This window comes from Plectropomus leopardus, chromosome 12 (assembly GCF_026936395.1).
Source record: "Plectropomus leopardus strain MGB_pleo_1.0 chromosome 12, ASM2693639v1, whole genome shotgun sequence".
In the NCBI taxonomy this organism is placed as follows: domain Eukaryota; kingdom Metazoa; phylum Chordata; class Actinopteri; order Perciformes; family Serranidae; genus Plectropomus; species Plectropomus leopardus.
This window is the reverse complement of record NC_142187.1, coordinates 31,924,024-31,937,617: the sequence shown is the minus strand read 5'-3', so window position 1 is coordinate 31,937,617 and position 13,594 is coordinate 31,924,024. Positions and strand designations below refer to the sequence as shown.

The window sequence follows — 13,594 nt, the reverse complement described above, 5'->3', positions numbered from 1 at the left end:
GACGAGCAGTATGGAGACATTTTGTGGTCTCTTGTGTATTTTTTCAACGTTTGAATCCTGGTCACAGTTTGCCTCAATTGTTTGAGTGCAACGCCTTTTCCCCGTGAAACTCCACAGTGTTTTGTGGACTATAAAACTTCCCTTGACTTTCCATCGGCATGAGGGTGAGTAGATAATGACTGAATGTTCATTTTTGGATGAACTATCCTGGTAAAAACATATGAATAACAAAAAAGGGAGAAAAAAAACACAGTAAATTCCATCCACAAATTGCCTCAATTTACATGTGCAAAAATGAGTAGGAAGGAGAAGCAGAAGGACGAAGTATTGTTTTGTTTTGATTTTCAAAACAGTCTGTAGCTTTTGTTGATTTAAGACATAGATCACCACCATGGTCATCAATCTAACTGCTGGAAGTCTCTCTAGACGCCATGCTGCTAATGAAACAGTAGCTGCTAATAAGACACTTTAAGATAAAATTATTCCATTTATTTGACACCAAGTTTAAGTTTGTATTGCCACTGACAGATGCATCCTCACTGTTTTTGTCACACACATCAATTTTAAATTTTATCCTAGACAATGTTTTTGTCTCCCACTCAGGCTGCAGCAGCCCTTTATTATCTGCCCTTTATATAAATGAACAAAAACAGCATGAGCTTCTGGTTTACACTTGTCAGCCTGATGGACTGTAGCGTACATTTGGGAGTCATTACTGAATTTTTCTGGATGTGGGTTTGATCACAGTTTGTGTTCAGAAGTGTCTAGTCAACATGCCAGATGTGTATTTTGTCGTGTGTGTGTGAGAGACTCGGTTTGATGTCCTGTAAACTGTTGCATCCCTCTCCAACGGCCGTACGCTTTTACTTTGATCACAGACGTTCACACAGAGGCACATAAAATCTCCACTCTGCAGCGCTGACACACACACACACACGCACACACACACACACACACACTTCTATACTAATGAGGACACTCATTGACATAATGCATTCACAAGCTCCTTACTAAGCTTGGGCCGTATCTGATTTTTTATTCAGACAGTGAGCGTACTACTTACTTTATGCATTCTCAGACTAATAAATAGAATAATAACAATAGAAACCCAAAAAATGTTAAAGTAATACTCACACCTATTATCTGTATTAAACAGAGAAAAATAACTTTAACCTTTTGAGTTTAACTTTCTCTCGGTCACAGACGACTGACAAGGCTTAATCGCTTCCTTGACTCATCAGAAAACACTTAATTCAATCTTGACAGAAACAAAATACATTATATATCACCCAAATCACCTTGGTTACTCCTGCTAGTAATCTAGTTAGTAAGTCCACACTGGCTCGAGTTTGATCAAAATAAATCTTAAATTTGCCAATTTAGATACCGTTATTCCCCACGGTCTCGCTGCCGCCGGCTGTTTACGGTCCTGTAACGTATCCCTCCACAGCTAGGTGTCACTGTGTCTTTAGCTCAGTTGCCTGTTCCACCAGTGGAGACCGGAGACTTAGCTCTGTTGGTGCGTGCTGTGTGCTACATACGATGAGTTTAATACAAAGAGTATTTATGACGGTATTGAAAAACATACAGTACCTTCAAGATTTCCAAATATACTGGTATACTGTAATGCTGTGATACTGCCCAAGCCTATCCTTACCTTAATTCTAACATTGAATTGGTTCTTACAAAGGTAGCTGTTCAAGCTACACACACACACACACACACACACACACACACACACACACACACACACACACACACACACACACACACACACACACACACGCGCACTGGAAGAGGCCTCTTTACACTCCCGCTTGCTTTGAAGATCAGAGCTGGGCCGCCCATCTCTCCTCTTCTTCAAATGCTCTGGATGTTATCAACTCTTGTTTCACCCAGTGCCCCCAGCCCCCCTCCGAGATCATCAGCCCTGTCACTTATCAAACAAAACAAAACAAAAAAACTCTCTCCCTCCATCACTGAACTTTCATTAGTCTCTTTTTTTAGGTCAGATGCATTTTTTTTATTCTGAAATAGATAATTGCCCTCCATCAAAGATGTCTTCTTTTCAAGGTGCTCACAGAAAACTCTGCCCTAATTAAGAACAGAGCGTCAGAGCAGCAGGAGCTGTCAACCTGGAGTACCACTGCTGATCGCTGGAATCCCTAATTGCCCCTGTTTCGATATCCACTCTCCCTTTCTCTTCCCTCCTTCTCCCCTCCTCGTCTTCATTAGTTCTCTGCAGTGCTCGCTCTCCACCTCAGCTCTCTCTAATGACTGGTCAAACGTGCATGCCGGACAAACAGCTCCAAATAAGCCCTCCTCCATCGACTCTGCCCTGCAGCACTCAACCTGTGTGTACCGGCGCTCATCAGCACAGTGGAGGCAGGTCTGCCTCTCCTCTGAATACAGCGCCTTTGACTGAATTCACTTTTTCTTCCTCCTTGCCTTAGCCTCCAGCTGTTGAGATTTGACTCTAATTGGTAACCGTACTCGTGCCGCCCCTCACATCCGCTCCTCCTGCTGCTACCGACTCTAAATGCCGTTTTGTTTCTCGATTCGCTAATTCTCCATTCATTCACTCTTTCCCGTCTTTTCAGTTTCTTTACCATCTCATTTCTCCTCCATTTCTTCTTTTTGTTTTTTATCATCTCGTATCATAAATTGCACATTTTGGCTCTCACAGTAGGAACCAACTTAAGAAATTAACTGATTTTTAAGGCATTTTCCCCCTTTTTTATCTGATGTCAGAGCCTTTTTTCACAGGCAGTTATACTGAATGATGAAAAAATACATTAGCATTGCAAATACCCACTGGATTTATCCCAGCGAGATTTGTTTTAACTTTACCCCGCTGTTAGAAACAGCTGGCTTTACAGAAGGTTGTGATGCCATTTTCCCCAACCACTCTGTCCTCTGCTCCTCTTTGTTGATGTTTATTTTGTTTGAGGATTTTTAATGAAATACAGCACAATATAAAAAAATGATAGTGTGAATGAAATCACCAGGATAAATATCGTAAATACAGGGCAATCACAGGTGAAGACACTTTTTAGCCCAAGTGTAACGTTGGTTTTAAACACTACAAGGCTTCTTGAGTCACTGATATTTGTGAGTTTGGACTTTAATTTAACCAAGAAAGAATATTTGTTATTATCGATTTTGGCATATTCTTATTTTCACTTAAGACACAAGGCAGTCCTTTACAAATTAAAGAGTGAACACTATAATTAAAGCAGGATAAGGCCAGATCACATATGATACATGCATTTAATGTTGCCAGGGTGCCATCAAGGGTAGGCATCTGGGTGGATCTTTAAATCAAAACCTACATCATACTGTAGGTATTTAGGGCGGGACTTGTGTCATGTATAAATACTGCTGTGGTCTTGTTTCTTCGCCCTGTGGTGCTAACAATTATAGGCTGCAACTCTGGCTATTTTCAGATCAAAACCGGCTTTGTTCTTCCTCACCCACATGACGCTGGAGAATGTGATGAAGAACAAAAGCTGCCTTAACAACGGAACACATGAGCGGAGTGACATACAATGAATGATGCTTGTATACGTATATTGAGGTCAGAATTTCCCCTTTTATGTATTTTAAGAGCTTTTTAATGAGCACTTTGCTTCAAGCCACTATTAATTTGTGACTGTGGGTAAGAAGGCTTCTCTCTGAGGAGGCTACAGAAAACAAAGGCGTCTTTGACGAGCCTAAAGGTCAGACCCGGAGGCCCGGAGGAGGATGAGAATATTCTGTTCTGTTGTTGTATCTCTGGGCGATACTAGACAGCCAGACAGCTTCCTGCTGGGCTGCATGATTGCCGCCTCTCAGCACTCACATTTACCGACCATATCCTCCATTCCTTGAAGACCCGGCATCCTTGCTAAGCCCCTCGCTCGATCCCTCTTTCTACAGCATTCACCCACACAAAATCAATAACAACACTCGAATGCCATTTCTCCGCTCCGAGGGGGTATGGCATACGTCAGGCGTAATGGTTCACTGCAGTGTAAGTATGTCTCTTCCTCGAGGGACCGAGCCGAGTTGGGGAAGGGAGGGCGAGGAATTAAAGTTGATTTCATGCCCCCTTAAGACCTATGTGAGTTTTAACCACCAATTATTGCCTGTGTTACCCATGGGCAGCTAAGGGCTCTGCCTGCTGAGTATGAAGCCAATCAGACCGGCCGAACTGCACGATTGCCCAACTAAAATCACATAGTAATAATGTGTGATTATATGAGTAATTTTATTCCTCTTTTACGTGGCCTACAAATGCCACTCAACACCACCAGGCTTCTGACATACACACTGTGTCCAGAACAGCCTTAATAACTATGGGAACACATTCTCAGTGGTGAGCGTCGTGTTTGTTTGTTTGTTTGTTTGTTAGGCTGGTGTGAGAATATTCAAACCTGTTTCATATGAAGTCAAACACTGGACTTGACTGGTTTACCGGCTATACCAAATGACACAGCAGCCACTCCTGATTTGAACCAAATGGCACTGTAACCCAACAGAAAATGAATGTGCGACTATCATGTAGCATTGCACAAGAGCGGAGGTCTCTGTCCACACTGAATCCTTTAAATATGCATATCTGTTACGTTAAGTAAACAAACCACAGAGCTATCAGCTGTGCGCTCATGATCAGACTGGAGATATAACCATTTAAAAGATGGGTGAATATCCTTCTTGCTATCTTCCTGCATATGTAACATTACTTTTTAAATCAGAAAACATGTTTTTTTTAAATTTATTTTGAAATTGATTAAAAATTACATAAAGTGTAGCCAACAGCAAGTAACGTAAGCCTAGCTTGCTTTTTGCAACCATTTGTAGCAAAAAGCTTTCAGGTTCCCAGTGATCTCCCTCCAGCCAGCTGACGCTCGGACGTTTTGGTTTTTGTAGTGAAATCAGAAGGTTACATATAAATACTTCCTCATTTAAACTTCATCAGTCAGCTGTTTCTTGTCCACTGTGATGCTTTCAAAGCAAGCGTCAGGAATAAATCGTTATATAGCGTCTAACGAAAGTTCATCTTACATACCTGCAGTCAGTTAGGAAAACTCTTCTGCTGGCTTTGAATCTAAAATGTTGCCATTTGACACGATTTTAGTCTCTTTAAGAGAATAACTGCCGTGTCTCCTCTCATCACCCCAAATAGTAAATGAGCATGGTGTACGCTGCTCTCGCCCCTTGCTGAAAAATTCTCTGTATCATCATGCTAAAACCAGCTGCCTTGGCTCAGCAGTAAATTACACACAACCTATTGGACACTAGCGGCTCCGTTAATCCATTTGTAAACAAAATGCTATATTAATTTAGGCTCATATTGCTTATTACTAATACAATTAATGTTGGATTGATTGCTTTTACTTAGGCTACTTTTAAAATTTCCAGAATGTGACATAATGACAAATGCCGTTTCAGTGGGTTTGCATAAAATCAAACCAGTTTAGGCTCGTACATGGGACAGGACTTACAAAGCCTTAAATCAGCCCTACTCTTGTGTTTATACGGTGCTTGAATCAAACCCAGAACAATGTCTTTGGTCTCCTCCCTCCCTGTCTCAAGGATACTGCCTCCCCAGGTGGTCTGAGACTTGAGCTGCCTCCCTTTCATCTCCTCCACCATCTCTCTCAAGGTTAATCCCCGCAGCTCTGACAGGCGTGTTTTGCTCGGGTCAGGAAGTCAGGCAGGGTGAGCGGTGTGCAGACAGTGATGGTGCTGCAGCCCAGTGAAGGACGGGTTCACTGGAAACCGAGGAGGGTTCAGATGTGGACCAGAATGAGGAAACAGAGGAGGGCAGGTCCCGGCTGTCTGGGTTGTCGCTGTGGCAGGAGCAGCAGAGATGTGACTGGCTGTTGTCTGTCTGCCTATTGGGGCTTTTGTACCTTTACTAGGCCACTGTGGATGGATGGGTTGGCTTAATGAAACCAGGGCAGGCTCCTGGTGTGAGCCACAAGTGGGACAAGGTTAACCTCCGAGGCTAGAAATCTCATTATTGAGGAAAATGATTTTGTCGGTCTGTAAGCTAATAAAGTGAGCAGTAAGCTTCAGCTCTTCAAATGTACAGATTTACTGATTTTTTTCTATTTGCTATGCTGATAAAAATTTTTTAGTCAAATCAAGTTTTTCAACTATCATATCATATCATATTTAGAGACCAAAGGATTCATAGAATAATTTAGAAAATAATTAAGAGATTAATTGAGAATAATAGAGATGAATTGAGGATAATAGTGAGTGGCAGCACAACAAATATCACATACTTTATCTTCTATACTTCTCTCCCACTATTTAGTCAGTTATATAACAAATAAATGGTTTTAATCGTCCCTTTCAAACCAGCACATGGTCATTTATACAACGATACAGTTACGTCCCTAAATGCTTAGATTCAAACTTATTTACTGTTTTTGATCTTGTGTGTGTATGTTTGGGTTTTTTTTTTTTTTTACAATTCTGTGTGCCCTCTTTAAATTTGGACATTTTTGTGCATCTGTCAACACAATGCATGGTCTTCATGAGTTCCTTTTTTACTCAAAAGCAGCAGTTTGTGTAGTTTGAATCACTTGGTGGATAATTCATCAGTCAAACTTGTTGGAGCTGATCAGATCAGTGAATGATAGGAGCAGCTGCTGCAGAGGCGAGTGAAAACAAACTTTTAGACTCGGTGTAATGAACGGTTCAGTTTCAGTGCGCCTGGCGTTCTGCAGCTCTTTCTCTACCCAGAGTGTGGTGCAATGAATAACCATATCTCCCAAAATATTGACCAGTGCCTCCAGAGGCTTATTGTTGTCAGATTGGGGCATATGATGGAAAAAAAAAACCCAACTAAAATTTCAATCCCTAATCAGCTTTTTGTGGATTAAACTAAATCAATTTCTCACCCGACATCACTCATTTTCTAGGAGAAACATGAACTCAGTGGTTTTGTGTCCCGTATCTTAAAAGATGCCTTTTTGGAAAAGTCGGTGCTGCTTTTCTGTTTTCTGACTATAAAATGTGGCACAGCAAAGAAATTAGTCTTTGTTTTATGCAAACCTGAATAACATTTCTTGTCTCTAATGTCTATTTTTATGCCTTCAGTAGACAGAAATAAGCTAATGTTCATCAGAATACATAATTTAGTTTGGATATTCACTTGGGTTACATTACTGATTGCTGCTTTGATCAGGTGATGTAACAGGACTCTGACGGCGTACACTTTTCAAGAACCTTAACAGCCGGAGTTTAGACGCGGTAAATCTTGTAATTATGATCAAAGGTATTTTGTTGTGTTCGAGAGAACAAAGCCGGTGATATCAAACACATTAATGATAGATATGTTTTGAATTATGAACCATTCATCACATGAATCATTGAGCAGAGCACAGTTTTCACTGGAGTTTTGTCGAGGATAAATTCGATTTGAAAGAAATTTTCAGTCTTCAGGAGTCATGAGCCGGTTCTGAGGTAAACTATAGTTTACTTTGACTCCATCGCCTCAACCCAAATCGCCATATTGGATGGGTCACGTAATTCCGGCTGAAATAGAGAGCCTTGTCCAGACCATCAGCCTATTCCTGGGTAATAGCCTGACCGAACTCCCTGAAGAGGCCAATTCTGTCCAGCAAGGCCCACTTAAATTCTCTGTGAGACAGAGGAAGAGAGAATAGGGTCTGCACAGCCACTTAAAAGCCCCTGGGTGAAAATGGGATTTCTGACCTGCTCCACTGGTGCTGCAGCTCTACAGCCAGATTGGCTGTCAAGGCGCTGCCAGGTGGGAGAGGGGAAGGGCAGAGGGGGGAGACGGGAGGAATGGATGGATGCTGCTGCTGGTGACGGTGTAGACCGCCAGGACCTCATTAGCTCAACATTTCATCAAACACTATGGCACCGGGGTGGTTCTCACTGCTTCCATATATTTCTTTCTCTTTCGCCATCTTTTCTTTTCCTTGTTTTTATCACTTTTGTCCTTTCCAGCCTCCCTCTCTGTTTCGATTTCACCTGCTCCTCGAGGTCTCATTAACCAGATGAGGCTGTTCAGCTGGTAATCTGCCGCTAAGTCAAAGTCAGCAGATGAGGACGATAATGACACATTCCCACCCCACACACAAACACATCATAATCATTTGTTCTTGTTAATGCCATGAAAATGTACATTTGTTATGGCTATAAGAATGTAAATAACCACCATATTTCTGCCAGGGCGATATTTCAGGCTGCGTTAGAGGGCTCTGCACGACCTGCTTTGCATATCATTGCTTTTCAGTGCAGGGGGGAAATCCAAGGCACATACAAAGTACATGTGTACAGCCACTCACACAGACACATACACACACACCAAAGTCATGTGGAGCAGCTTAACATACACAAATAGTTGTATGTTAATGATTCATGTGCATGCACAAATGCAAAAGCAGGGCTTTAGGGGGAAAAAAGCCGGACACTTAATACATATATGCACGACATCCCATGTATTTCAAACAGTGGCTGGGTCTTCAACAATAACAGGGGATCATATATAGAATATTAAAAAGCAGAAAGATGTCAAAACACTTACATGCATCATTACCATGTGATTTAAATTTTAATGTTGCACTCAGATATGGCTCTATTGCTCTGATTAAAGGCTTCAACTTTTCACTTTAATGACCGAATAATCTGTCAGCTATTTACTTGTTTAATTGGTTTGTTCGATAAAATGGCAGAAAATAATGAGATGTGTTTGTCACAGTATTCCAATACATTCTCATCCCATCATATACCCATACTTGATCACTGCTGTTCATGTTTGTATATTATGCGTCTGGTATCCTCCAGTGTTGGATATTAATGTATACAGTTTTTTCAAAACCATCTATTGCGCTCTCGCCCACCCTCGTAGGACTTTGAAGCTTCTTATGTTACATCGTTACCAGCAGCGATCTAAACTAATGCTGTCCAGTGGCGTATTATAAACCTGTGAAAGCATCTGTCCAGTCACTTCATAAATCGACACCGCCTGCCAGTGTATCATACTGCCACAACAGGTGCTGTCCGGCTGACCTGTGGTGTGTAACAGTGCGGCGAAAGGTTCCTTTCGGCTGTGTAATAAACTGACGCTATTCGCTGGCATATCACATCACCCCAAAAGGTGACTTTCTGTGGTGTCTGATGTCAAATCGCTAACCAAGTGGGTGTATTTGACAAGTTTGTAATTAGAACGGGATAAATATTCACAAAAGTCCGAGTTGACATATTGCAATTACATGTTTTGTCTGACCAACAGTCAAAACCCAGAAATATTCAGTTTGTTAAATTCAGTTATAAGAAAGCAGGCAAATATTCAACAAGAAGAAAATGGAACAACTTTTATTTTTGCTTAATTTTTTTTATAATTATTGTTGCAGATAAATTTTCTGTTGGCCTTGGGCCAGTGGTGGCCCTCGGTAAAATTTAACCTGTCTGGAATGTGATTTGTAGGCTGGGGCATCTCTGCAGAACCACAATGCCTAATTTAGTAAGTTATGTTGTGACACATTTGACCTTTTATCAAAAATTGCAGCTGGAGCAATTTTGTGCAGTTTCAGAAGACTTACCTGCCCAGATTTTAGATAACATGAATGACAGAGGAGTCACAGGATGGTGACAGGTGAGAAAGTCATGTTCATCTTTAGATATCCGGTTCAGTCCTGGTGCCATGTCTTTGACATTTCAAATCTTCTTTTGGAAATCTGAAGTAGGATTAACCTTTAATTTCCTCTAAGATTGTTTCATCATTAAGCCAGTGGTAGGTCTATTTTTAGAAAATGTATAATCAGCCATGTTCTGCAAGACAATCACCCCTCTTGTCATCAGGTTTAATAGCAATGTCAGTGTCTCTGGGGCCTGGTGACTCACTGTGACTCATGTTCGAGTGAGCGGAATTCATTTTGTATTTGTCCAGGATTTCTTTTTAAACAACTTTGCAGAAAGTCTGGATGAAAGGATTTAAACACAAGGGAACGACTTAACTTATACTTTTAAACACAGATTAGTTTGTTGCTTGTGTTTCAGTATTACCAAACATATGTTTCAGTTTAATCTTCCTTAAGTCCACTTTGATTTCAAAAGAGTCAGCTGTGCATTAAGGGTTTAACAAAACATCAATCTGGATCAATATATTGATTTAGTGATCAAGAATGTATTATAATTATTATTACATTATTGATGAAAAGTGAAAACAATGATTTATGTTTACATCTTTTAGACAAACTTTAAAGAAAAGATTCCCATTGCAAGTCTGTGTCTATGTGTGGCTGTAGCCGACGACAGAGGAGACGAGAGGAGGGGTATGAAATGTGTCAACTCAAGTCAATTTTATTTATAAAGCCCATTATCATAAAAACACAGTTTACAGCGTATGACATCCCTCTGTCCTTAGACCCTCACATCGTCATAGGAAAAAAAAAACTGTAACAGAGGAAAAAAATGATAGAAACCTCAGGAGGAGTGCCTGAGGAGGGATCCCTCCTCCAGGACGGACAGACGTGCATTAGTGTGTCCCCTTGTATCATTCTGTGTCCCCTCTCTAAATTCAGAGGTTTTGCTGGGTCTGTGAACGCAGCAAATCTAACTAGATTACAAACAAGAATGGCTAAAACAGATTGGATGTGAAGTGTGTTTTATGATGAGTTCAAGAAGCGTTTAAGCCTCGTCAGTCTTCTGAGACCGAGAGAAAGTCAATCTCAAGTCAAGTCAAGTCAATTTTATTTATAAAGCCCATTTTCACAAAACACGGTTTGCCTCAGAGGGCTTTACAGCATACGACATCCCTCTGCCCTTAGACCCTCATATCACATAAGGAAAAACTTCCCAAAAAGAACCCCTGTAACAGGAGTGGCAGAGGATGATGGGATCCCTCTTCCAGGACGGACAGACGAGCAATAGATGTCGTAAATAACAGTTGAAATACAATCATGACAAAAAGGAAAGAGAAAGAGAGATAGAAAGAGAGGGGGAGAGATGCGCAGCAATAATGCAAACAGAAGCTGCCACATTACAATAACGATAGGTCTAAAATTACTAAATGCACTCTATGATAATATTGTGGGTGCTGATAAGAGTCTCATGCGTGGCTCATAATAAAGGCATCTCAAGAGGTGTACAGTTGTATTTCTTCAGAAATAGGAAAATAGTTATGAGAATATTACTTTTTAACATATTTGGGGTTCAATTGTGTATTTATTATCTGAAAAGCTGAAGGTAAGTAACATGCTCGCTGTCGGGGAGCCTAGTTTGTTTAACAGATTCGTGCACTTGAGCGGAGACATCACCCAGCCTCTGTCTCATGGTTTCAGTGCCTCTCAGTGTGTCCCTGTTCCGATGTGTAACCTCAATAATCAGCAGCGTTGGGTCCATGGAGCATTTATTGAGAGTAACACATCTTTTTTGACAAAGTCTTTAGAGTCTTTACCAATGGTGGATGCTTTCTAGACACCTTGATGGATGTGTTAATTCTACCAGTAATCAGTATTCAGATGTATTTTTTTCATAGGTGGATAATCTATATTTTTATCTCTTCGGCAGGCAAGTTGATTGACAAGTGAAGTTCAAAAAGAAAGAGAGATTTAATAAAATAAACATATATTCATATATGTACATAAGTACGTATATGGCCTTACATTCACTCATATACATTAAACAAACCGCAAGCATAAACAAATCCTCTGATCGGGTCCGTTTCATCCTGACGCAATGCGTCAACAATTTGTTTGCAGTCACCGGCATGATGAGGTGATAAAGCTTTAAATTTATGAATTAGTAAACAGATGTGTGTTTATTTAATCCACATATTCATCATGTGTATTATGTTATTATCAGTAATATCTTTTATGAATTCCCAGGTTTCAAATATGCTGAACACTTCACAGGTTTCACATTTCAGAGAAATTCGATATGAATTTTATACATCAGGACTGTTGTTTTGGAGGTAAACACACATTCCTCTGTTGTGTGCGAGTGGGAGAAAGATGTAAGGTGAATCCTTTGTAAGACCCCGGGGTTTCTACCAATCGCAAAGCAATATGACAAGCTACACATCCCCAGGAGGCTCTGTCGCTACCCATTTGTCAACAAAGCATTTTCTGCCTCAAACACATAGCAAAGCTTTTTACCAAAGTCCCCCTAGGTGTGCATTTCTGTCTGCTTTGCATATTTCTGTATAAACCAGGGCTAAACACAACTTTCAGAGCATTTTTGACTTCTGGAAAAAAAAGACTTTGTAGAGTTTATAACAAATATGTTGCAAAACTAAAAATTCTGCTGGCAGTGCTGCAGGTGTTTCCACAGGGAACGAGGAGGCCAAATATTTTGATGCACACAACATTTGTATGAGAATGTTTTTTTTTTTTTTTTGGCTGTTTACTTCATTCTTGTTTTCTCCCATCAATCAGCCTCCCAGGATGCACTGCCAGACCTGCGCCCTCGTGACCAGCTCAGGTCACCTCATCGGAGGCGGCAGGGGTGAAGAGATCGACAGCGCCGAGTGCGTCATCCGCATGAACGACGCCCCCACCTCCAGGGGTTACGCCCGAGACGTTGGCCGCCGCACCTCCCTGCGCGTCATCGCTCACTCCAGCATGCAGAGGGTCCTACGGAGTCGCCACGAGCTGCTCAACGCCAGCCAGGACACAGTGTTTATCTTCTGGGGCCCCAGCAGCTACATGAGGCGCGACGGGAAGGGCCTGGTCTACAACAACCTGAGGCTGATGAACCAGGTGCTGCCAAAACTCAAAGTGTACATCATCTCCTGGCAGAAGATGCTGCAGTTTGACGAGCTTTTCAAGAAGGAGACCGGCAAGGACAGGTGAGGAAGAGAGAGGAGAGTGTCAGTGAGCACACACTAACACATTTAGATTCTGACCACAAGATGCATGGAGGACAGAGCGTTTAGCTGATGTAGCAACGGTGGGGCTGAACAAATATACATCATCCATTTTCAGTTAGGAGCTTAAAGAGATACTTCACTGCTTGAAAGATGATCTTTTCATAACTCTAGGCTGTTTCTGCAGTAGAAAGACACAAATACTTTTGAAATTGGTGCTAAATGACCAGAGAAAAATAACTGTGGCATTTGCTTTTGAATAAAGAGATGGAAAACCCTACAAATACCAGAATGCATTGTGCCGCATTGGACCAATAAATGCTCCTACTGGTAGATGACGTAATGCAAACTTGTTGGTTTGACACAGTTGCAGCCAACTGGTAACAAATTATCTTGACCTACAGTTAAACTGTAATCGACAATATGTTTCTGAAAACATTTAAGGTAAGAAATATTTAACACTGTAACAGAATCTGAATTTGATCAGTGCTTCTTCATTTGATCTCAGTTTTTCAGCCTTCATTTTTACAAAACAGATAACAGTATGGTGCCTACTTTCTGTTCACAGATTCTCATATTACTGCCAAATGGTACACTAAAATATAATTCTGAAAACATTTTAGGCAAGAAATAGGCTACACTATAACAGAATCTTTGTTATATTTGATCAGCGCTACTTAGTTTTTCAATTTGATCACTTCCTGTTCACAAACTATTGCTGTTACAGCCAAACAGTTCACTAAAATATGTCTCTAAACA

The 13,594-nt window shown here is 41.0% G+C and overlaps 1 protein-coding gene across 1 annotated transcript in view; it reads left to right on the top strand.

Moving 5' to 3' along the window:
* Positions 1 to 13,594, top strand: part of st6galnac5a (ST6 (alpha-N-acetyl-neuraminyl-2,3-beta-galactosyl-1,3)-N-acetylgalactosaminide alpha-2,6-sialyltransferase 5a) — a 79,921-nt gene that overhangs the window by 27,123 nt on the left and 39,204 nt on the right. Inside the window, exon 3 of the mRNA XM_042498198.2 lies at positions 12,405 to 12,817. Within this exon, the coding sequence (XP_042354132.1) occupies positions 12,405 to 12,817 (413 nt within the window). The remainder of the gene's footprint in view (positions 1 to 12,404; positions 12,818 to 13,594) is intronic.